The sequence below is a fragment of the Somniosus microcephalus genome, chromosome 23, assembly GCF_052327205.1.
Source record: "Somniosus microcephalus isolate GS21.2 chromosome 23, FLI_Smic_1.0, whole genome shotgun sequence".
NCBI lineage: Eukaryota > Metazoa > Chordata > Chondrichthyes > Squaliformes > Somniosidae > Somniosus > Somniosus microcephalus.
Window position 1 is genome coordinate 26,949,121 of NC_141009.1, and position 25,181 is coordinate 26,974,301.

Sequence of the window (25,181 nt, forward strand, 5' to 3'; positions counted from 1 at the left end):
CCGCTGATGCCCCGATCGCGATATTTAGATGCGCCCCCTGCTTTAACACCGGACGCTATGTGCGACCGGTTCAGGGGGGCCTACCTGCAGCGGTAGAGGCGCTAATTAAAGGAGAGGTGCGGGAGCGGCCATTTTTGTTGCTGGCCGCCTGCCAGCACCTCTCCGCGCTGCCGTCCCCGGCCTCCTGAGCCCACCCCCCACAGAGTGCCGACAGCGTTCCAAAAGCCCGGCACTTCTCCTCGGTGCCGGGCTCTTTTGCCGGCACTCGCGATCCTCGCGGGCCCAGCTGGGCCCCAGGTCGCGCTGCACAAGGCCCCTCCCCTTTAAGAAGGGGAGGAAGGCCTGCAGTACCGCAGCGCGACGTGCCGCATCGTGTGGCGCTGCGGCACATTGCGCAGCGATATTCAGTTGCAGCGCCCCAAGAGGGATGCGGGGCGCCTCCAGTAGCGCTGCGCTTCCCTCTGGGGCGCTCCAACTGAATTTCCGGCGGGCGGCTGCGACTGCTTCCGGGGCACTACTTTTAGCGCCCTGGCAAGGCTGGCGCCCCAAACGGGGCTACAGTGAATTTCTAGGCCAATATGTTTTGTAAATACACTTGTCAATGATGTTGATGAATTGCTCTTGTACCCATTGAATGATGTAACCTAGAAATTATAGCTTACAATATTACCGTACAAATGCATAACATGTTTGTGTGACATTTGCTTGCAGTCTGAACAGAAACAATGGGGGTCATTTTAACCTAACTCGCCAGGCGGGAAGCCCACGGGATCGGGGGCGGGGTGGGGGGGATGCTGTCAATGACTTCAATGGAGAGTAAAGTCGGACGCATGTAAAACCAGCTTTGCACCTGATCCCATCAGTTTTCTGACGGATGGGTTAGGCAATAATTTCCCCGTTAACTTGTTTACCTGCCCAAAGTACTATTTATATTTTATTCCCACAAAATGCAATTCTCATTCCCTGTTATATCGGTAGAGGAGACCTGATGTAATTTGACGGCTATTTTACAAGTTTTACATCACCACGAATGCAGTATCACCTACCTGTAGGTCTTGCTGAATCAATTTCTCTATTTAATTGAATTTTCATGCATTTCATTTGGAAAATCACACAATTTCTAGACTAACATGAGTAGTATAAAAATATGAAGAATTTAGCTTTGATTAAACTTACTCTTGCCACCATTTCCTGTGTCTTCAAGTCTTCCTGCTTTGTAGTAGGTAACACTTTTTACAATACCTGGCTGATGGATACCAGGCTTGGTCTTGATGGTGGGTTGCGGTATTTTTGGTGATGCAACTTGTTTTGCTTTTGTAGTTGGCTTCTTTGGTTTAATTCCCTTTTCTTTTGGCACTTTGGAAGGAGGTTTTCGGGTTGCTGCTTTTTTCTTGTTCTCTGCTTTATTTGAATACTTCTTTGCACCCTTGGCTGTTGCTCCGGATGTGTCCTGAAAATAAATGTACATTTGGTTATAACTTAAGAACTTCACAATCCTCTCGAGCCTTTGACTTAAGCCAGGGCTTTCTTTCCTCGCCGTGCTTCTCTGTGCCTCCAACATACTCAGGGCTCAGGGTCTCTGACACTTGCCAATCTCTGACCAGCTCTCATCCCTGCATCCTGCGTTCTGCCAGGCATTCTTCCCTATTGTATCCCTGTCCCAATTCTGAACTTCTGCTTCGCAGCCTCTATCACACTCTGGTGATTCCCCCTACACTCCCTTTGTCATTACATTTCCCGTATTTCTTTACAGCCCTCGCTGGTGTTCCTTTTATTTCCAGCCCTGATTTTCAGTCGATATCCCATATTCCAAATGTACACCAGCTAGCTCCAATCTGCACAGTTGGTTCCCATGTGCCTTTTTCTTCCATTCTTCATGTGTGCCAGCTATTCCCACACTAAGAGATGCAAGCAGCTTGGAACTAGTGTTAAAATGTAAGAACTGGAATGTGTGAGACTATTCTGGCTTACTTTGACCCCTGTGCTAAATGTTAAATCGGGACTTTCCCGCCTGTCCCGGGCAATGGTTATACCTGGGAAATATCACACTGATGCAGTGGAGGTGGATCCTCTGAGAATTCCAGAATTTACAACAAATAATGAGGCCATTCATCCATCATGTCTTTGCTGATGCTAATTCTTCAACTGGCATTATCTCAAACTGAAGCCATCACATGATTGCCTTTGCTTTGTGTGGTGGGAGGCTCGTTGCTGGCCAGTGGGTCTACATGTCCACAGTTGTGGTTAAATCAGCTGCTTCAAATGTTCCATGATCCTGGGAGTTCCCAAATTAGTCACTGTGGCTCCCTGAAGCATGGGAGATTTGAATCTGCTGATTTAACTGCAAATGTGCACACAGGCTGGCAAGTTCTGTTAGCAAGCCCACCCTGAGAGAGACAAAAGCAATCTACTCCATTGCACCCCAATATTAACTAAGGCTGACCTGGGAATGCTCAATGCTGAAACTGGGTCACAAATTGGAAAAGTATTCCATTGCTTAGCACTGATAACCTATGTCATGCTATTGTTCAAAACATCCAGCAGAGAATAATAAGAACATTTAAAAATGAATGGCATTTATAGTGCACAATTTAAACAAAGAGTAACTGACAGCTGGCAACGAATAGCAATTTTACCTTGCGGGCCTGCTGGCATTCACAAAATGCTCAAACTTTAGTCTTGTAGTCAATGATATTATCAGAACCACTTGACTGAATTACTGCCTTGTAACTCACTTTAAACCGTCTATTAACATAATTACAGGAAACTCTCGTTTAAATGGCACCTAAATATCCGGAATTTTCTATTAACCGGCAAAATTCTCACTCCGAAAACAACACCTCAATAACCGGCAATGTTGCCGAGTCTGAGTCTCCCGCGGTAGCCGAGTTAGTCAGTGAGGGTAGTTCTCCAAACTGCCACAACTCGGCTTCTTGGCGCTATCGGAAGTCGAAACACCTCAAAACCCCTGTAACAGGAGTCAGACTCTCCCGCGCTGCCGGTAGTCTCTTCTGATCCGCCATTTTACAGGGGTACTGAGTGTCTCCCACGCTGCTGGTAGTCATTGCATTGCATTACCCTCAACTGGCAGCACTGTACTTAATCAAGCATCTTCATAGAAACATAGAAGATAGGAGCAGGAGTAGGCCATTCGGCCCCTCGAGCCTGCTCCACCATTCAATGCGATCATGTCTGATCATCCAAATTCAGTACCCGGTCCCTGCTTTCTCCCCATACCCCTTGATCCCTTAAGAAATATATCCAACTCCTTCTTGAATATATTTAATGAATTGGCCTCTACTGCCTTCAGTGGTAGAGAATTCCACAGGTTCACCACTCTCTGGGTGAAGAAATTCCTCCTCATTTCTGTCCTAAATGGCTTACCCCTTATCCTTAGACTGTGACCCCTGGTTCTGGACTCCCCGACCATCGGGAACATCCTTCCTGCATCTAGTCTGTCCAGTCCTGTCAGAATTTTATAAGTTTCAATGAGATGCTCTGTTTCAATGAGATCTTCCACCATCCCTTTAACACAACATTCTGTAGGTGAGTACCCAATTACTGTATACTGCACATTTCTTGATTTTTTTATTTTTCTTTGTTAAAAATAGACTTGGTAGATAACCCTCTCCGTCATCCGGAATTTTTGATCAACCGGCAACACGCCGGTCCCGTCGGTGCCGAATACCGAAGAATTTCCTGTATGAAGTTTACATTAACAGAGACTTCCCCAGCACCATATTCAAAATCAGTGCTTTTCTGTTTGTATTGTATGGGAACATCAGATATTTTACTGTCACTTTTTTGCGAAGGAAGGACACATGTACTTCAACTGATGGATTGATGATTAAAAATTACATCATTGCATGGTTAGGTAATAAAGAAAGCTTTGTGAGTTAACCATAAATAGTAACAATGGTCTTTTGAAACAATCCCTGTAAAATATTGTCTCAATTGTTTTAAGTTTTAAAAAAGGCACTACCTGTTGCTTATCTTCCACAGCTGCATCCTTCTGCAGCAGCTGTAGGCCCAGCTTCGAAATTTCCTTCTTTACACTCAGCATAATGTCGGAGTAGTTTTCATACCGTTTCATTTGGTCAGAGAGGTTTTTCACACTTTCTTTCATGAAGTCATTCTCTCTGGTCAGATTTGATTTGATGGTCTGAAACACAGAGTAGCATTGAATCTGCCTGTCACATCCAGTACCCGCAATCATGTTAATCCAGCTTCAGAGTTGCAATCACATCAGCCAGCAGCTGCTTCAGAAGAGCAGCTTTCATTACTTGTCACAAGCTTGCTGAGGAAGAATGATCTCAGATTAAACTGAGTCTCATCATTACCATTTCCCACTGGATGCCACTTTCTTGGCTTGCAAATTGAAAATGACAACATAAGACTTTATGATATTTTAAATGTGATTCATAATAATTTGTACAAATAGAAATGTTTGAATCAGATACACGTGTTTACAGCACTCTGTAAAAGTGAAATTTAATGGAAATATTGTCTGTATCACTGTCTATATTAATTAATATAAAAATAACTTGCTTCTGCATCTTACTATCGGGGCAGGGGCAGTTATTCCCCACATCAACAGATCCAGGGTTTTTGAATTGGGATCTGACTAAATTCAACAGTGACAGTTTTGAAAATGTGTTATCAAAATATATTCCAAAAATATACAACTTATTTCTTTTATTGTTCATTTTAATTAGTTACCAATAAGCAGCAGATAATTGTGATAAACTATTTCAGAATAAAATCACTCATGGTAAGTCACTTTTTGTACTGATCATCACAATAACATGGTAAAAATTGTGATTTGACTTTCCTGAGAGAGAGCCATCCATTAGAAAAACTAAAGCAAAGTATAGAAATGCCATTTTCTCAGACTCATTGAATTGCTTTGTGTTTTCTTTATATTTACTTATTTATAAGTCTTACAGATCCAGATAGATCAAATAACAATTGATATGATCACCTATGGTGTTACATTTATAAATGTTTTATATTTCAGTGTTTCCAAATAACAGGTGGCTCGGGGGAGGAAAGCACATTAATGCAATATGCCCTGGATCGAGAGAGCAGGTTTCCGTCCCAGCTCATACTTATGCTGGGAATTTCGCTTGGGCGCTACTTTGCTGATTGTCGCTGAGTAATGGGGCACAAAACCTGGGAAGGAGACAAAAAGGTATCGTCACAGCACCTCCTGGTGGCTGAACCAGCAACTGCATTAATGGCACTTGAATACTGGCCAAACTTCCAGATCAGATGCTTCATTGACTGGAGAATGGGTAACATCAAGAGTTTCCACCCTTGGATGGTTCCGAACCTCCTACCCACTGGAAACAATGCAGTATCAGCAGAGATATGGATATGTTTGTAGATACCTTTCCCTCCATAGAGTCCAGGGTTCACCACCCAGGAGATTGAAAAAGGAGAAAAACAACAGTAAAATAAGTTCTGTGTCCACTCTCTGTAACTCTGCATCTTCAACATTCTTTGTTCTTAATTATAAATTACTTGCCCACTTTTTAGCTGCCATGCTGTGATGTATGCAACAGCCATATTTAAGCAATACAGGATGTAAAACGAAAAATAAGTTTACTGTCTCACAATGCTTTTCATGAATGGATTATTCAGATATGTGGAGTCCTCACTGGTCTGAAGCTAGTATGTGTTCACTGTTATCGTGCACATACCAAGACTGCAGAAACATTTCTGAATCTACTGTGGAAGAAACTATTAATACAGCAGGTTCTGTCATATGATCCCATGCACCTTCATCGCTGTTCCAGGGAATCATTCATCACCTTCGGCCAACATCACAGTAACTACTCTCAGATGATATCTCAAAACCTTCCCATCAAAGAAAGGGGCCACTGCTATGGCAAAAAAATAACATTCAGTTTCTGGTCCAGAGCATAAGTAATAACTAAATGAATTTAAGGCAACGATCCAATCTCAGGACTCAAATGACAAACATGCACCATCTGAGTTTCATTCTTGCACTTCATAATGTGTTTTGAACCCCATGAGTAGATAGATGACCATTTTGTAATTCACTTATGACTATCCATCACAGTTGATCATTCATTTTATTGTGCAGTATGCATGTAACCGATTGACTTTTTCTTGCTAGATATTACCTTTCACTCCAAATTGATTGTGAGTTTGTTATACTATGAATTCAAAATTTGCAATGCTAATACACCATATGTTTCTCATAAGCATTGAAAAATATAATTTAGGACAATTTAAATCTTAATGGCCCGGATTTTGCGGCAGGTAATGACGGCGAACTGTCAGCGTTCGTCGTTATTACCCCTCTGAAACAGACCATAACTTCAGCATTTAGCACATGTGCAGCTAAACGCGGAAATCCTGAAGTTGCGACCAGTCATTCACTGCTCCGACACAGGCTGCCCTGTGGGCACCCCCGCCACAACTGGCATTCGGTGAAATCAGTGGAACTGACGAAAACTAAGCTTTTCTGCACTAATATCACTGTTAAACACTCCATTAAATGTTAAGCCTTATTGGAATAGGTGTAACTGGGTTTTTAACAGCGTATTGACTGTTAAACAACTGTTCTGGCCCTGAAAAACTAATTTTATATTTGTGGAATATAAATTTCTCCATTATGATCAAAATGACTAGATTAAAAAATATATATATTTTTTAAGTTTGTTCATGATATTTCAGCTTCTACCTTAACCCCATGTGTATGTTCCAAATCTGTATTTTGCTCTCTGTAACATTTTTTAAAAGTGCAGATAATCCGTGCTTTTCATTTCCTGGTTTGCTATCTGTGAAAATTCTTCAATGTGATTGGCTGCTTAGACAGTTTGATAACGCCACTGCTGCTCTACGCTAGGAATCCCCTTTTCACGGCACTACAATCAATTACACGTCGAGAAGCTAAATTTGTCACCACAGAGAATGCGAGATCTCTGCGGGCAGCTTTCTTCAAGGCTGGCCGCAAATTACGGGCCAATGTTAACTCGGAAAACTTTATATTGTATGAAACAGTCTTGGTTCTCCCATTAAATTATTTTTCGTAAATATTAAGTTCCATTTTATGTGGGAGAGACAATAAACATGAAGTTAAACATTGTCAAATTGTTAAACGAAGAATATATCTATTTCCCATGGTGTCGCTAGTACCGAGATTTCCAAGTGACTTATACTGAAGTGAATTTATGTTTCGTCACCTCTTCAAGGTTGTTCATCTGTGTTGCCACTTTTCGTATATATGAGTGAACTTTCATCATATCGATGCTATACAAGGTTCCTTCCAGCAGGTCAACCAGTGACTGCAACTAGAGTAAGATCATAAAGAGCTAGGTTAGACAATGTGGAGCATTTAGTCTCACAAAGGATCATTTTTTTAAACGTTCTTCTGCAATGGATATGTCACTTTCAGAACTTTCAATCCATAGAAATTTTGAGAGGGTTTCAACTAAAATTTGTTTTGCCAACATCCTCCCTCTACCCCCCAACCCCTGTGTCAGAAGTCATTAACTCTTTGCTGGGGCGCAGGTGTGGTGCCCAAAAGGCCATTCTTCGTGCATAAGACTAGACAGTGGTGTCAGCAGGCTGTTCTACTGTAGGAGGTTTCACAGCCAAGCCAAATCCCGTCCTCACCTGATGTCCAAGTACACAAACTTTCCAAAAGGGGCTGCTACATAATGATCAGAAATGGGAACCAGAGATAATTTTCCCTCTCTAAGCCAAGGCTGCTGAGGCTAATTGAGGCTATCCCAGATGATATCAGATAACACAACAGAGGCTGGGAATCAAACAAGAGACTTTCAGTTACTCATTGCTTTAGCAACTGAGCCATCAAGGGAGCCAGAATATTACCCTTTATTTAAACAAATGGATCTCTCCTAGAATTCCTCATGATATGTAGGATGCTATGCTGTTTAATAATGACAGGAGCGTTATACCATGTAAGACTGGCCACAAATCCAGTTATATGTTATTCTGGTGTTAAGGTGGAACTGACACTTTGGGGGAAAAATTCAGTTTCGCCCCTTTTGGGGCGCCATTATCGGCCGTGCGCAAAGTTTAGCGCCTGGCGCTAATTATCGCCTCCGACGGCAAACTTGGCTTTTATTGCCCCTGAAGGTGATTGGAGCGCTAAATCAGGCGCTTCACACCTGTCTTAAGGCGCAAAGGCCGAGGAGCGAGGCGCTACCTCAGAGCACTGGCGAAGCAAGGAAGGGCAAATCAAAATGAACCTGCAAAGTGCTGCTCAGTACTCAAAACTCCTTCACACAGCGTTGAATCTCTCCAGAAGTCTCTCTCTCTCTCTGAATGCGTGGTGCAAAAATGTCACCAACAAAAAAAGGCAGGAAGCAGCCGCCTTTAAATAGCGCTCCCCCAGTCCCTTTCTGACTGCAAAACGCTCCCCTCAACCTGTCATTGCTAGCGGTAAGGCAGGGGGTGCCACTCAATATCCGGTCCAGGACGCTACCGGGGCGTTGCGCACTCGACTGACGTCACGATCTGCCGGCGCAGGAGATTGTGGCGGTGGTGTTTAGCGCCGCCGCAAAATGTCTAGTTAATTTCGCGAGTGGCGCAAACATTGCCACGCCCGGGCGCTAGTTGCTTTGCGCCCCATTAGCGCCCTCTTAAGACGCTAATGGGAGGCGCAAACAACTGAATTTTCCCCCCTTTAAGTCCACAAGTCCTAATTGTTGAAAATATGCAGAAGCCTAAAATCAATTAGAGTTTAACTGTTGTTGTTGAGGAAAGGTTGCAGTTTGCCAGGAACTTGCAAATGTTCAACTCCAGGCTAATTTGCAAAGTTCCCTCCCAACAGCAAATATCCTGTAACCTTTCAATTGTTCATGTGGTGTTTTCATTTGATGTTACATTTGGAGTGTGACAGATGCTTTCAAAACTTTTACATTCATAGATAGGTATTACACAATCATCTATTTGCTGCAGATGTTACTAGGAATTCACAGAGAAATGTCAGTGTTTCTTTTGTATAATTTCTTAGGTAACTTTAACTGTAACAGGATTTATATTGCTGTAAATTGTAACATGGTAAATGTCATAAAAACCTATGGGGGAAAAATTGGGTATTGCCCAATTTGGAGCAAAGTGTAGCGCCCGGCGCTAATTATCACCGCCGACTGCAAAATTTGCCCCTCCCTGGAGGTGATTTGAGTGCTAAATCAGGCACTACACACCTCTCTTAAGGCGCAAACGTCAGGGAGCGAGGCGCTACCTCAGAAAGCTACCAAACTTCAGGCGATGTCAGTTACCATGGAAGACAAACAGACTGGCGCCATCCAGTTCTTAAAGGGGAGGGGCCAGCTTGCTGGCCAGCAACACCCTGCTCATTGCAGCCTTGAATCTTGGCCTGGAGAGACCTCTAAAGCAATTGTTTTGGAAGCACTAATGGATAGGCCCAGGGAAAAAGCTCGGCGCTTAGGAACCTCAAAAGTGGTGCTGAGGACCAAAACTCCTTAGGACAGCGTTAAATCTTTCCAGACAATGTAATGATCAGTAACATGTCATTCTAGAATGGTACACTAGGTGGAGCTGTATGTTTAAGAGTGGGCTACCCACAAGGCAGTAGTCAAGATGGATGCCTGTACACTAGTCCACATGGCTGAATAAATGACTAGCTCAAGCTAGCTGTTCATAATGAAAACGTCTATTTATTTATGAACATAACAGACATCTCTCTCCCTCTCGACCTGCGTGTACCAAAAATGTTGCTGACAAGAAAAGGCAGAAAACGCCCGCCTTTAAATAGCGCTCCCCAGCCCCTTCCTGACTTGAAAACGTTCCTCTCTACCTGTCGTTCCTAGCGGCAGGCGCTAAGGCAGGGTGCGCGACTCAATATCCGGTCGGGGCGTTACCAGGATGTTGCACGCTCAACTGACGTCACGATCTGCGGGCGCAGGAAATCATGGCAGTAGTGTTTAGCGCCGCCGCAAAACGACTGGTCAATTTCGCGAGCGCTGCTAAAATCACCACGCTTGGGCGCTAAGTTCCCAGCGCCCACTGGAGGCGCTAACCAACCAAATCTTTCCCCCATGACTTTTAAGGCTATGTGGCCGAGCAGCATAAGGTCACTCAGACCAGATAATAACCAATGTGAAGCTGCATCTTATGTGGCAGGTTTATAGTACATAATCTAACTCATATAGTATTCATTTAACAGACTTATCAGGGACAATAAAATTTAATTGTAATAAATCTAACAGACATCAACAGAAACTAGTTTTGGATTTTCATATTTTTCAGGTATTCACCTGACATTGTGTTACTGTGGTACCTTAAAGAATTCTGGAGCCTGCTTTCTGAGCTTTTCCATTCTCCACTCGTTTTCACACGGGTTGAGAGATGATGGGGGAGCTGTGCAGGAACACTTACAGTCTGTCCCAGAGCTGACAGTTTCAACTGTGTAGAAGTCTTCAAAACGTAAGCTCCCATTCCTGATGCGACTGCAGGCATCCTTTGTCAGAGGTCTCATGATACACTTGCAGCGGCAGTCTGAGCCCTCGGAAATCATCTGAACTTGGTCATTTTCCCCAAACAACTGTTGAAGTAAAAATAATTGGTTTAGCGAGAACATACAGGCTAAAATCAATGGCCTTCAGTGCTTTCTACAGTAAGCCTACGTCTACAGTGTACTGTAAGAACAATCTCCAGTATATTAAAGAAAGAAAGAACTTGCATTTATATAGCACCTCTCACATCTTCAGGATGTCCCAACGTGCTTCACAGCCAATGAAGTACTTTTTGAAATGTAGTTACTGTTGTAATGCAGGAACGTGGCATCCAATTTGCGCACAGCAAGCTCCCACAAACACCAATGAGATAAATGACCAGATAATCTGTTTTTGGTGATGTTGCTTGAGGGATAAGTATTAGACAGAACACCGGTAGAACTCCCTGCTCTTCTTCGAAATACTCCTCTGTCCATCTGAGAGGGCAGAGAGGGACCTCGGTTTCACGTCTCATTCGAAAGACGGCACCTCCAACAATACAGCATGCTGACAGTGCTGCACTGAGGTTTCAGCCTAGATTATTGTGCTCAAGTCTTTGAAGTGAGGCTTGAACACACGACCTTTTGACTCAGAAACTACAGTGCTACCGCTGGGCCACGGCAGACGTCTTGAGCAAACCTCAACATAACAAAAGCTGTGTAAATACAATGTTTTATTTAAATTCACAGTCCTGGGCAATCCTGCTGCCGAACAGTTTAACTTGCAAATTAATATAAGAGTATTAAAAAAATTGTCTTGCATTGTGACAAATAAGATTCTGTTTCAATTTTGACTTCGTGTAACTGTGTCACTTTCCGATCATTTACGAAGCAAATCTGGAGCCCCTGCTGTCAGGTTGCCTCAGGTGCTGAAGGAACAATGGAAGCAGGAAAGGGCCTGTTTATTTTGTAGTAAATGTGTTAAAGTAAACAAGGATATGGAAGATCTCTGGCCTTCCCTTGTAGTCTGTAGATTTGGTCTGATAAGAATGTGGCCCAAATAAACATCTTAAGAAGTTGATGGAAACCTTGAGGTATTGCATCCTCCCAGAAGAAACCTTTTACTTGTGTTTATATTCTTACTGTTTACATACACCACATCACTAGTTAGAGTGACTTGATGCCTAGGGTTGTCTACCATGGCAGGATTTTCCCGTGAATCCATAGGCCAGGACCTCAGCTGTTTGCTTGCAAGGATAAGGCCTTGCAAGCAAACGGCTGAGGTCCTGGCCTATGGATTCACGGGAAAATCCCGCCAAGGTAGACAACCCTAGGCATCAAGTCACTCTAACTAGTGATGTGGTGTATGTAAACAGTAAGAATATAAACACAAGTAAAAGGTTTCTTCTGGGAGGATGCAATACCTCAAGGTTTCCATCAACTTCTTAAGATGTTTATTTGGGCCACATTCTTATCAGACCAAATCTACAGACTACAAGGGAAGGCCAGAGATCTTCATGTTGCCATTATGAGCTCTTTAACACCAAATTAGCAGTAATTATGTTGCTTATGAAGTATAAAGAACATGTGCAGATGAAAAGAGCGCAGCTGGATGCTTGAAATGTCCTGAGCATTGTAATTAATGGAGTTTACTGCCCTCAGCCCTTTGTCCTCTAACAACAACAATTTATATAAAAGCAAAATCCAATTTATATAAGGTCTTTAACAGATAAACAGTTTTGCATCTCAGTCCTTTGTGGATACAATGATATCACAAATGGGGACTGCTAAAGTTTGAAAGTTTTCTCAAGTTTAGATTTGGCAAACTTGTGACAACAGATTAAAAGAAATATCTCATAAAGCCAAACTAGTCATCTACAAAAGTGATTATCTACTGGTTATGACAAAAAAATCAAATTGAAACAGAGCAAGACAAGTAATATATGATGACGTCTAAATAATCTAGTTTCAAAAGCACTGAGGAAATGCATATTCTTGAGATATGTACCATGACATAGCTTTAATCTGACATAAGAGGGAAATGTCAATAACATTTCAAATTGATTACCTGTAATCTCTTGGAAAGAGTCTCACTTTACAGTGCATATGGAAATGAGATGCTTGAATTATCCCACAAAAGGCAAGGAATTTATTTAAAACTGGCTAAAATTTAGGTTTTAACAAGAGGTCAAAAGATTGGGGGAAAACTTGATTTTGGCCTTGTAAACTGCAAACTTTAACATCATAAGACTATAAAATAACCTTAGGCTAAAATATCAACCTAACTCGTACAGTGGTTGTCTCCAAATTAGGGAAGACATGGCATGTTTACTAGTCTCAGCCAGGCCACGAAGTCTGTGTAGTGTCTGATGAGGAACCATACTTGAGGTTCTTGAAACAGTTTTGACCAACACGAACTAGTAATTGTCAGGCTCTCTAGTATTAAACCTGTTTTATTTATTGCACAGAGTTCATGCTGGTACCAGCAATGCTGCAAAAAGGTGTTTGTCATTTATTTTTAATCCGAAATGACGAGCACTTGCAGGCGTGAGTTGTTCGGTGCTTCATAGGAAGTGTTTCTCTGAGTAACAGAATCCTTACTAATATGTATGTGACTTCTGACCCTTTGAATATGATGCCTTTTCCACATGCAGCTGCCCATCAATAATGTCTATCATATATTTCAGTCATGGTATTAGACTTATGATTTTTATTTAAAAGTATTAAAGAAAATGGCCTTGTTCTGACTTTACCAAATTGCAGCATTGATTGCAATCTTAGAAGTAGCAAAATACTGCAGATGCTGGAACCTGAAACAAACAGGAAGTGCTGGAAACACACAACATGTCAGTCGTCATCTGTAGATTAATGTTTCGAGTGCAGAACCTACTCGTTTTCATCTGCACCCAAAACATAAACTTGTCAGCCGTGGCTCAGTGGTTGCAGCTGGGCTCCAAGTAGGTGTGAATCACTTCCTCACTTCCTGAAGGCAAGGCTGGAAACTGACAGGTGATCCTCTCACCCTGTTGTCATAAAACCCTGCACTTGGTGACACAGCAGCGTCGTGAAGATGTCTGCTGCTCCCTCAACTGAGGCTCAAAAGTGGCAAGGAAAAATCAATTTTAAAAATTGAGCCAGGAGGTAAGAATGGAATTGAAGAGCAAATAAGTAGTCTCATTCTGGTAGATAGGCTCGCCAGCACGTATCTGCCCAGTCACACTGGCGTCCTCTTTCTGGTGCATTCACACATGTTGGTTAAAATACAGAGGCTGTCAAGTATTGAAATATGCAAAAAGGCTGACTGGGCTATACAAAATATTGAATAGTATACATAGGTTAAAGCCTGAACATTACGTCAAAATAAACCAGGAAAACGGGACCAGAGGACATATATTTAAATTAATGGAAAATAGTTTTAAAACAAATACAGAAGTATTAATTTACTCAAAGAAATTTAAATGTTTGGCACAGTCTGTCAGGCAGAGTATGTTAGACAGAAACGTTAGGGGCATTAATAGGAGGCTGGGTTCTAGATTAGGTGAGTCAGTTGTACTGTAGGGATGACACTGGAAAACCAGTCTTTTCACCTGGTCTTCAGAGTGGGTGGATTTTAAAAAATAAACTGGGGTTGCCACTGGCTGTGCCAGACCTCATTGGCACCAATATAAAGGTGCGGTCTGACCAGGGCATTGTACAGCTTTAGCATAACCTCTGTAAAGTACTTCACTGTTCTGGTTATATACTACAGCACTCTAACAGGGTGTTTTTTAAATTGACTCTCACATTGTCTAAACATCGAAAGTGATGTAACTACCACTATTCCGAGGTTCCTTTCTATTTCTGGGAATATGCATCTAAAGGTATTAATTTATTCCCTGTACAAAGTGCACTCTTTACTTCATACAAATGACCAAATAAAGGAAACCTGATGCCCATGAATCCTCATTCATGTTTTTACTGTATTACTCGTCCTGTAACATGTTGAGCTTTATTTTCCCCTTGTGCTTGGGGTGAAAGTCATTAATCACTAGAACAAGCAGAAAACCGTGTCTTGACACTAGTGCTTGGAGTTGTGCGAAGGATTTGGCAGCTAAAATCATGCTGGAGCAACGCTGCCAGCAGCCAAGAAGGCAATTTTCATCTTCCTGTCAGCTACAGCAGGCAAAGCACAAAAAAACTTTGCACAAAGCAGCGGCACCAACTGCTTAAGTTATTAAACAAGTACAAAAAAAAGATGGTAAAGGACAAATCGGGCGGAACCCCAACTTCAGCAGGGGGTTGTGGATCGGCCGCCCGTTATACCCACCCCTCGCTCCCGTCCGACTCTCCCCCTCGCTCCCGTCCGACTCTCCCCCTCGCTCCCGTCTGACTCTCCATTGGTTTCACACCGAGCTTGAAAAGTGCAAAAATCAGCGTAGTCTAAAAGAAATATGAAGGCAGCAAATGGAGTTTGTGCCACAACACCGGAATCACCGGTTTGATGGCTGGTGAAGAGGTGGTTCTGCATGAGGTTGGCGCAAGGGGGGTTACCGTCTTTGGCATCCAGGGCACCCTCTCTGGGTGACAGCAGAATAGCAAGGCCCGGTTGGATGTGGTGGCCAGACTCAACCCTGTGTACATGGCCTGGGACCAGATGTGGAATTAGATGACCTTAAGGGTGCTACCAAGATAATACTACCATAACATTTGCGAGATATGTTTTTGAAAGTTGCAAAGCTCAGAAATCCAATTAGAACTCTCAAAATTGTCAGAGATTTTGTGACATTCTTGTTTTACGTTCCTGAAGATTATTGGCATTTCATCATTTCATTGCTATTTGTGGGACCTTGCAAAATTGGCTGCCGCACTGCCTACATTATAACAGTGACTACACTTCAAAGTACTCCATTGGCTGTAAAGTGCTTTGGGGCGTTCTAAGGTCGTGAAAGGCACTATGTAAATGCAATCCTTTATTTCTTACTAAAGGCAAATGTGCACACATGGTAGGCAAAGTAGTGATGTCAATGTTGCACAACTGCATCAACACAGCTGTCTGCTTTTAAACTTGTAATGAATTGGATGTAAATATGTGGAGCTGCTTAGATTTGTGAATGAGCAGACTGCTTGAAGCAATTAGAATCATACAGGACAGTAAGAGGCTATTCAGCCCATCATGTCTATGCCGGCTCTTTGAAAGAGCTATCCAATTACTCATACTCCCCTGCTCTTTGCACATAGTTCTTTTAAACTATATATCCAATTCCCTTTTGAAAGTTACTATTGAATCTGTTTCCACCACCTTTTTAAGAAATGCATTCCAGATCATAACAACACATTGCATAAATACATTTCTCCTCTTTCCCCAGCCCCCCCCCCCCCTCTCTCCCACCGCCTTGTTCTTTTGCCAACTATCTTAAATCTGTGTCCTCTGGTTACTGACCCTCCTGCCGGTGGAAACAGTTTCTACCCATCTACTCTATCAAAACCCCTCATAATTTTGAACATCCCTATCAAATACCCCCTTAACTTTCTCTGCTCTAAGGAGAACATTTGCAGTTTCTCAAGTCTCGCCACAAGATCAAGAAGAAAAAACTGCAATTGTTAGAAATCTGAAATGAAAACAGAAAATGTTGGAAGTACACAGCGGTCTGTCAAGTTCTGAAAAAAGGATAGGATAATGTTCCACCTGTAAACTCTTTGTCTACCTATCTTATCTGTACAGAATGAGACAAGGTACAGCTTACTCCGCTTAAGAGCTGCTCTTATTTACCAAGTTGAATCAGATAGCAATGATACTCAACCAAAACTTTCATAAGAGAATTATTTATATTGGGAAACACTATTTAGAATCATAGAAATTTACACCACAGAAGGAGGCCTTTCGGCCCATCATGTCTGCGGCGGGAAATATTATGATAACATCATGATTTACACCAAAGTCAGATGCCTTAAGAGAAAGTGTTTCTCCATTATGAACAGTCAGACTTTGTACATTTTTAGACTTTTTTGTCATCTTAAAATCTAAATAATCTAAATCTACACACCAATTGTTTTAAGTTCAGGATTACAGCAGCGTGACCAGGTAAGGGTTGGAAAATATCTTACAGAAACCTAAGCATGTTTGCAAAAAAAGTTAACTAACTTCTCATCTGTCACATAGAAACTCCCTTGGAGACTTCAAGGCTACCTGTATAATGGCAGTTACCTTTTTATATTCCTGGTACTGAACTCCCAACCAAAGCCTCCCTTTGTTTTCTTAATGACTCCTTTTCATTTTGTGGAATTTTTCTCTGATGGAATTATACTTTTACACAAGGAGATTGCTCAAAAGTTATTGCTTAGCAGCAACTTGGCTGCATTTATGGGGTACTACAGTAATCACGGCTAATCCAAAATTGTAAATCCAATTTCATAACTCAGAATAAAAATGATAGGAAGAATAAACCGAAAATTAAGGAACATGGTCACAGAAGGTGACTGGGCTGTCCATCATATTAAATTCTAATTGCAGGACCTGTTTATAACCGTTCCTGTTCCCATAGAGCAGCTCCCTTGTTGATAAGTAACTTAGAAAGAGTACTGCGTGCACGTAATGACAGTCATTAGTAGGGTTGATTGGCGGAGGTAGCAGGTTAGTGGGTATTCCGGCTGTATGCCAAGATACCAGCTTCTATGTGCCTACTTATTCAATCAGCAGTGCATTTGAAGTAATACCAGCCCAGAACCCCTATTTAAAGAAGTGTGTTTCTTACAAATTAGGTGTTCATGAGTGTAATAAATTTCTGATATAGTCATTGATTTGGTAATATGTAGATATATTTTGAGCAAATAGATGAACAAGAAGGTACGTTTGTCTATATAACATTAGTGCCAACATTTCAAAAAGCAGTCCACTGGCTGTAAAGTGCGTTGGTACATCCCGAGGATGTGGTAAGATGCTATATAAATGCAGGTTCTTTCTTTACTATGTGATAATGAGGGAGAAGAAAATGAAGGCAGCCTTGATGAGAGCTTGGAAAGAGCACGACCTGCTGATTACTTGTCTTTAAAACCTGATTAAGTGAATGATATCTGGATGATGCTCATTGGGCTGGATATTCCTTACCTCGGCGGGTCCAGGGCAGGCAACATCGGTGGCAGGTCCCAACCCCGCTGCTGGCTCCATCCCGCTCTGGAAAATGATTTTACGTTCATGGGGCTTGTTAAGCCCGCCCAGCGCTTTTGCCGGTCCAATTTGAGGAAGCGGGTCTGGTGACGTCATTCATGACGCGTCATCAACCGGTTTCCTTAAAGGGACCATGGCCAACTTCCTTTTAACATTTGTGCTGTCAGTGTTCTACAGCACTGAAGTGCTACAAACACTGACAATGACTGCACAGAGGTGCAGGGCTGTACCCAGGTTCTCCCATGCTTATGGAGGGAGTCAGAGCTCGCAGGGAGGCCCTCTTCCCTTCCGATGGGCGGAAGAGACCTCCCCAGGAGACCAACACAGACTGGTTGCACATTGCACAGGAGGGCACAAGCAGGGATGTCATCAGGAGGACCTGGGTGCAGTGGCGCAAACCTTTCAATGATCTCAGTAGATCACGAAACGTTAGTACAAAGCCACACTCACCTTCATCCTGTTGTGCCTCTCATCACATCCCCATCACTCTGCCTTCCCTACCCTACCCCTGTACATCCTTACTCACACCAACTTACCTTGCACCTCCCCCCCATCCCTCTCTCTCTATCTATATTATCACATACCCATCTCACTAGCCACCCCTTATCCTAGTGCAATCATACCAACTACAGTAACACACAAGGGTAGCCACTTGGGTGTTTTATCCACTGTTCATGTAAAGTTTCTGTTAATGTGCTGTCAAACATTGAAACCTTTATTTTCAACACTTTGCGGTCTTGGACAGATTTGTGTACACCTTTGGAAGTGGCTTAGTGAGTTGCAGTGAATGGTGAGACATAACGGTACCCCCCCCCCCCCTGCAATGGTAGTGAGTGTGAAAGGAATGGCTTGGACATTGTAGGGGTGCTTTATGGTGTTGGTGTGGAGTGGTGCCAGCCTGGCGCATCATGTGGCAGCCAGGGTGTACAGCATCAAGTGAAGTAAATCTGGCCATGGTGAGGCCATCCCTGGCCTCCCGGGCAGCAATGTGCTCAGGTGCTGATGCCCTCTGTCCTGTGCAGCATCAGGTGATTGCGGAGAAGGTTGGTGTTGTTGTTGGTGCTGCTGGTGTGCCTGGTGCTGGAGCTGATCGTTGTGGGATTCTGAGGACCAAGGTGAGACAGTATAAAGGGCACCCAGTTGATGAAATAGATGGCAGGTGAAGTAGAGATGACAGAAGCATTCTATCAATGATGAGAGTGTTCCAATGAGGTAAGAGTGAATGGAAAATGGAAAGTGGAAAGCCTGCAAAATCTGTGCTGGAAATGGACTGAGAAACAGCTTGTGGCTGAGGAAAGTGATGATCTGTCAGGTGGAAGCTTTTACTGTACATTTGAAGCTGGCAAGTAATCAGCTGGAGCAATGGCCACTGAACTCCTGCCTCAGGTTGATAGCCGTGGTCCCCGAACAGCGTGGTTCCTGTGGCCATGAAGATAAAGTGAAAAGGTAAGTTAAAAAAGCCTGTTAATGATCTGTCAACCAGATGGTAATGAGTTTAATTAGGTCGCCTGCCGCTGCCTGTCGGGTCTGCTCAGTGCTGATGGACCCAACAATGAGAAAGGCACGTTGAAGCAAGTTAGCAACGGGGTCCTACCCCACTGTCAAAAAAAATCAAATTTCTCACCTGACCCGCCACCAATCGCGCCCGCTGACCGCCCTGGAAAATTTTGGCCATTGTCTGTATGTGTTCTGTAAATCATGATTTATTTTGTTTTCAACTTATATTTCAGAGCCTGATACAACCCTGCACAAATTGGTCTAATTGGTATTTATTCACGAATAGTCAATTTTGGACCACTCAGGGTTAATATGTGCTTGTCTCTTTTAAAAAAAATTGTATTTCTGCTGCTACTCCACAGTATGTGTGCAGAGGAACTAATTGTCCGACTATGAATGTGTGTCATAGAAACATAGAAGATAGGAGCAGGAGTAGGTCATTCGGCCCTTCGAGCCTGCTCCGCCATTCAATGAGATCATGGCTGATCATCCAAATTCAGTACCCTGTCCCTGCCTTCTCCCCATATCCCTTGATCCCTTTAGCCTCAAGAAATATATCCAACTCTTTCTTGAATATATTTAATGAACTGGCCTCCACGGCCCTCTGTGGCAGAGAATTCCACAGGTTCACCACTCTCTGGGTGAAGAAATTCCTCCTCATTTCAGTCCTAAATGGCTTACCCCTTATCCTTAGACTATGACCCCTGGTTCTGGACTCCCCGGCCATCAGAAACATCCTTCCTGCATCTAGTCTGTCCAGACCTGACAGAATTTTATAGGTTTCGATGAGATCCCCTCTCAATCTTCTAAACTCCAGTGAGTATAAGCCCAGTCGACACAATCTCTCCTCATACGTCATTCCTGCCATCCCAGGTATCAGCCTGGTGAATCTTCGCTGCACTCCCTCCATGGCAAGAACGTCCTTCCTCAGGTAAGGTGACCAAAACTGCACACAATACTCAAGGTGCGGTCTCGCCAAGGCCCTGTACAACTGTAGCAAGACATCCTTGTTCCCGTCATTAGTTTCCCAGCATTGTGGTCGGGAATGTTCTGCAGTGCTGGCTGGAGCAGTAGCACCAAAACTGAATAGCTGTTAATTCCCTTTTGTTACATCTAGTGCTGTAATGGTGGCGGGTCAATCTCTAACAGTTTACAAGGGTGAAGCTGCCCAATTCCTGAAGGTCTTGTTGGAAAGAATTTCTCTGTATTCCCTCTCAGTCTAGTAAAGGTTTCTTTGGCTTCAGTCTGTGTAAATTCCCAATTGTGCGCCTTCTCAAACTAAAGGCCAAATAAAGCCAAAATGTTCGTCTCTGCATAACATCCAGTCTTCTTACACAGTAGGCTTTTCAGCTCAACACATTAGGGGACTTCACTCTAGAGTCCAAGCTATCAAAAATATTTGGGAGAAACATCCCTAAAACATCGTAAACATGAAACACTGTAAACATTGTATTAGTCGCAGTACTCAAGTATAGTTGATAATACAAATGCAATCTTTATATTGAGATACACCAGTTTTGGGCAACACAAGTGTGTATTGTGCCAGCGAGTGTCAGTACATGGGAGCTCCATTAGTGGGAGGCACAAGTCGAGAGCTAGGTGCTTCCTCACAATAGTAAAAAGAAACTTGGAGAATGAATGTACCCATGCATATTTGATAAGTTGACTTAATTACCCTCTTTATCTAGGAATGATGTGCAGCAAGGGGGCGTCTAAAACAAAAATAGGGAACACAATGAATAAATCGCCTGGCAGCCAACTGCAAAGTAACATGGGCATATGCCTACCACTTAGCTGGGAACTGGAGTAAGCAGAGGGTGACCTGAAGAGAGATGGCAGGGCTTTATACCAGAGTGCTTGTGAACATAGATTTTAAAGCCGTCTTACAGTATTTGTGTAACATCCCATGAATAATTCAGGAACCAAAGATTATAACCAAATTCCATTTTTTAGTATACACATGACTAACCTGCATCTCAAACATCATTTTATATTAGATACAACTTGGAGTAGAAGCATGATAACAACTTTTGCGTAACCACAAGAAGCCAGTGAAGAGGTTAGCTGGAGTTCAAAATGGCAGTGGTTAATCCTCATAGGTCCATGTGATATGGATCAAGAATTCAATCTGGTGTTCGAGTGGTCATGTGAAACACGTCTATAACATACTTTCTGTGGCACTCTTCAAAGGATTTAGTGCTTGTTCCATGAAACTGAAAAAAGTTAAAGGCCATGCAGAAACTGGATACAATTTGTGTATGAAGCTGGTTTTTATTTGGGCACTGAATGTGGTTTTCTATACAATTAAATCAACTATTGACAACAGAAATAAAGAGAAAGTGAAACATTAATATTGTGGAGCTACCTTGGCACTGTATACTGGTGCTCCAATAGACTGGGCTGTGGAGTAGCAGGACACATGGGGTTGACGCATGTAATTTCCCATATTGTGAGTTTCTGATCTTAAACGTGGCACCAGGGAAGGGCACAAAACAGGGCCAGGTTCTTCCCTACATGGATGAAAGGAATATTCAAATCGCGCTCTTGTATGGCATAGTCTCTTTCTTCATAAATATGACCTATTTGTGCTTCACTGGTAAAACCATGTACAGGGTAGCTTTCAATTTACCGGAATGAGTTTGCAATCTGTCTCACTCTCTCTTCCCGGCATACATGTTTACAGTTTATCTCACTCTCTTTTTCCTGTATAAGTTTTGCAATCTGTCTCGCTCTCTTTTTCCTCCATACAGTCTTATTGCTTTGGCTATTTGTGGGTTTGGCATCTAGTCACATTCACTTTTTTCTTGTGTATCGGCTGGCAGTCTGCATACAAGTTTGTAAGCTGTCTCATTTACTGCATGTGTGTTTGACATCTGCCTCATCCACTTTTTCCTATAAGATCTCACTCATTACATAAACATAATTTTGTTGTACAGCAAGGCGAAGCAATCTGATATAATTCTGATTGGCGTGATTGATAATCTACTGATGGCCCGGCTAGTTGAAAGTAAATACAGTGAAAATCTGCTGCTATTTCTTACTTTTTACTTTCTTCTTGAAAATCACATGTTGAGCTTGAAGTTAAGAATATGAAAGTTATATTTTTATTGAATACTTATAAGAACTAGTTGCCCTTCTGAATAAGGATTAAGAATTTTTGGACGAATACATTGTCTCATTGTGTTGCTTTTTAAACTTAAGTTAAAATAAGGAGTTTTGAGCAGGAACTGAACTGTGCCTTAAGTAATTTTATTTTCCTAACTAATGAATGAGCCGAACAAAAGTGACATGCTTGCTTTTGTTTGCGTCTTTCATGCTGGCATTCTAATTTGGGAAAATTATGACTTCATTTTTGATGAATGCTTTAGGTTGTTGGGACGCAAAGCCTCCTCATTTTGCGGTTGAAAGTTCCTCGAGCAGAACTGAACAAGCTGCAGCACTTTTCAAATGAAATCACCAAAATCTTCTGCAGGCCTTCTGAAAATCCTTCTCTTTCTTACAGAGTATAAATAGAACCTAAAACTGAGGACAAATTTCAAATATTGGGCATAACCGCTTATATTGTTTCCTCAGTCGCTGTCCGCAACCTTGGGCGTATTCTAATACTTTGTTGTTTTACAGTTGGCACAGGATGACTGTCATAGAGGCAAGCGCCTGTAAACTCTGCTGCATGTCCTGGAGGCTGTCTCACACTGCTACCACATGTGTATTGAACTAATACTGCGCTCTTCATAAACTTGACATCGGGCCAAGAGCTCTCTTGTGCACAGGTAGCTACTACTTTTTTATCAACTACATGTTTTCCCCGCATATGGAGATGCTACACCAATATCACTATGGGATGTCAATTCAGTGTGGCAGTCAGTTTGGATGTCTGCCACAACATATTTTGTCATTACAGCTAAGGGATAAAATAAGTAAAACTCTGACTTTATTTCTTTATTACTTACATTAGTAAGTAATATTGCCATATTACTTACATTAGTATTTTTTCTGCTACCCATTGCTGCAAGGTTGATTGGCTATCATAAATTGACCCTTAGTGTTAGGGGGATTAAATACGTGGGGTTACGGGGATAGGGTGGGATATGTGTTGGTGTAGGGGTTACGGGGATCGGGTGGGATATGTGTCGGTGCAGGCTCGATGGGCCGAAATGGCCTCTATCTGGGGTTTCTGTGATGCTGTGAAGTGAGGTACAGGAAATTTTCGACTTACTGGCACCTAAATAACTGGAAATCTCAGTTAACTGGCAAAATTCAGGAGTAGGTTCAGGTAACTTTTATTACTTACCTTCCTCCATTTGTTGCTGTGCAAGGGTGTGGCTGCAGCTGTTGCTAAGCTACAGAGACGCTTGCAACTTGTGGCCATTGTTCTGAACCTGTTGCTAAGCAACAGGGTTTGTTGCTTTATACGGAGCTCTCAGCTCTGTATCTTTTACTATAGCTTTCGGTTATCCGGAATTTTTGATGAACCGGCACCACGTCGGTCCCGTCCGTGCTGGATAAAAAAAAGTTTCCTGTATGACTATGCTTAACCTCAATTTCAGAAAAGAGCTCTGCTAATGCACCAGTCTGATATTTCCATTCCCTACAACAGCAGCTCTCCTCTCTGAATGAGATTACAGTTTTAGTGGTAAGTTATGGACAGTCTTTTAGCTGTGGATTTTCACTCACTGGGAACTTAGTTGAAACTCACTGGTAAACTCACATTTTCGTTATTTCTCATGCTATGTTAGATATTCTGGCTTGCTCCCTTCAGCTCTTTGCCCTGCTTGTTCTTGCACTGTATGTCCCCATGCTTCATTAATAGGCTCTCCATGCAAACAGTGATGGAGATCATCCTCCAAACTCCTCCCAATAATAATGATATCCAAAATGGAAAAGCAATATTCACAGGGCTGAAATTGGACTGGACGTAAAACGGGTGCAAAGACGTCCAATTTAGGGGGTCAACCTCCTGCGCCCGAACGGTATCAGAAACACATCCAGTTCGGGTGGTGTAAAAAAAGTGTGAAAAAACAACTACTTACCAGCTCTCTGATGGCATCCAGCGGCCCCTTTAAGGCTGCTTTAGACCCGTAAAAAATGATGGAGCCTGCTCCCAGTTTTTGCTGAATTTGGTCTAATGCCTGCTTTAGGCGGGCGCCAAAGGTATTCAGAAGTCCATTTGGCAGCTGGCGCCTTTCCAGGGAGTATCGGGTGTGTGAGACCGCTCCCAGAAATTGGTCCCCTCCCCCCATGTGAATTTTGCACCAAGAAACAGGCGCAGATTCTTTTTTTAATCTACAGATACATTTTCTTCATTTTTTTGAAAACTATTAATAAGATTGTAGAACTGCCAACTGAACACGGCAATGGCAGTTATTAATATTTTAACCTGTAAAACATATTGCTTCCAGATTTCAGATATGGGCAGCGTACACTTAAATTCTACATTAGAACTGTGGTTCATCATTGCAAAAGTGCTAATTGAGTTTGATCTGTGTAGAAAAAAAAAAAAATTCTTCCTGTTGGAAATAGTGAACTACTGCCCTTTTATTAATTCTCCATAGATAGGATCTGGGGCTCCTAATGACACCAGAGATGCAATGTGTTATTATTATAACTCCAATTGTAAGCTAATGAATAGCTGAAAATAGATCTTACGGTATTAGGTCTATGGGGCAATTTTATTCCTGTGGGAACGAGGCCAATGATCCCCCTAAGGTGCGCGGTGAGGTCCTGCGCAGGCCGCTCACCAGCTGCTGCCGCTGGAAGACACCACGCACGCATGGCCGCGCAGCAAATTTAAAGGGACCACGCACATTAAGAAAAAAAGGTGGAGGGAACATTGAACGAGGCATCCACACAGTTAAAACTCAGAAAAGTTATTGCCTTGTTCCTGCTCGATTCCCGCCTGCTGCTGCTTGAACCCCACACTTTTTTGAGGCGGCCAAAGTGTCTGCTGGAAGCAGGCGGGCGCCGCATAAAATCATGCAAATTAGGGTCCTATGATGTCAAAAGGCACCCAGCGCATTTTAACTCGAAAAATTGGAAGTCCTGCCCAGCACTCAACCTGCTAAGTAAAAGCTGGCAGGTTTGGTT

General features: G+C 42.7%; 1 protein-coding gene across 2 annotated transcripts in view; it reads right to left on the minus strand.

Moving 5' to 3' along the window:
- olfml2a (olfactomedin-like 2A) overlaps positions 1-25,181 on the minus strand; it is a 69,266-nt gene that overhangs the window by 37,572 nt on the left and 6,513 nt on the right. For both annotated transcript variants that reach the window (XM_085965657.1, XM_085965658.1), the window contains exons 2-5: positions 10,304-10,567; positions 7,215-7,322; positions 3,983-4,162; positions 1,177-1,450 (exon numbers count right to left, since the gene is read on the minus strand). In XM_085965657.1, the coding sequence (XP_085821783.1) occupies positions 1,177-1,450; positions 3,983-4,162; positions 7,215-7,322; positions 10,304-10,567 (826 nt within the window). The remainder of the gene's footprint in view (positions 1-1,176; positions 1,451-3,982; positions 4,163-7,214; positions 7,323-10,303; positions 10,568-25,181) is intronic.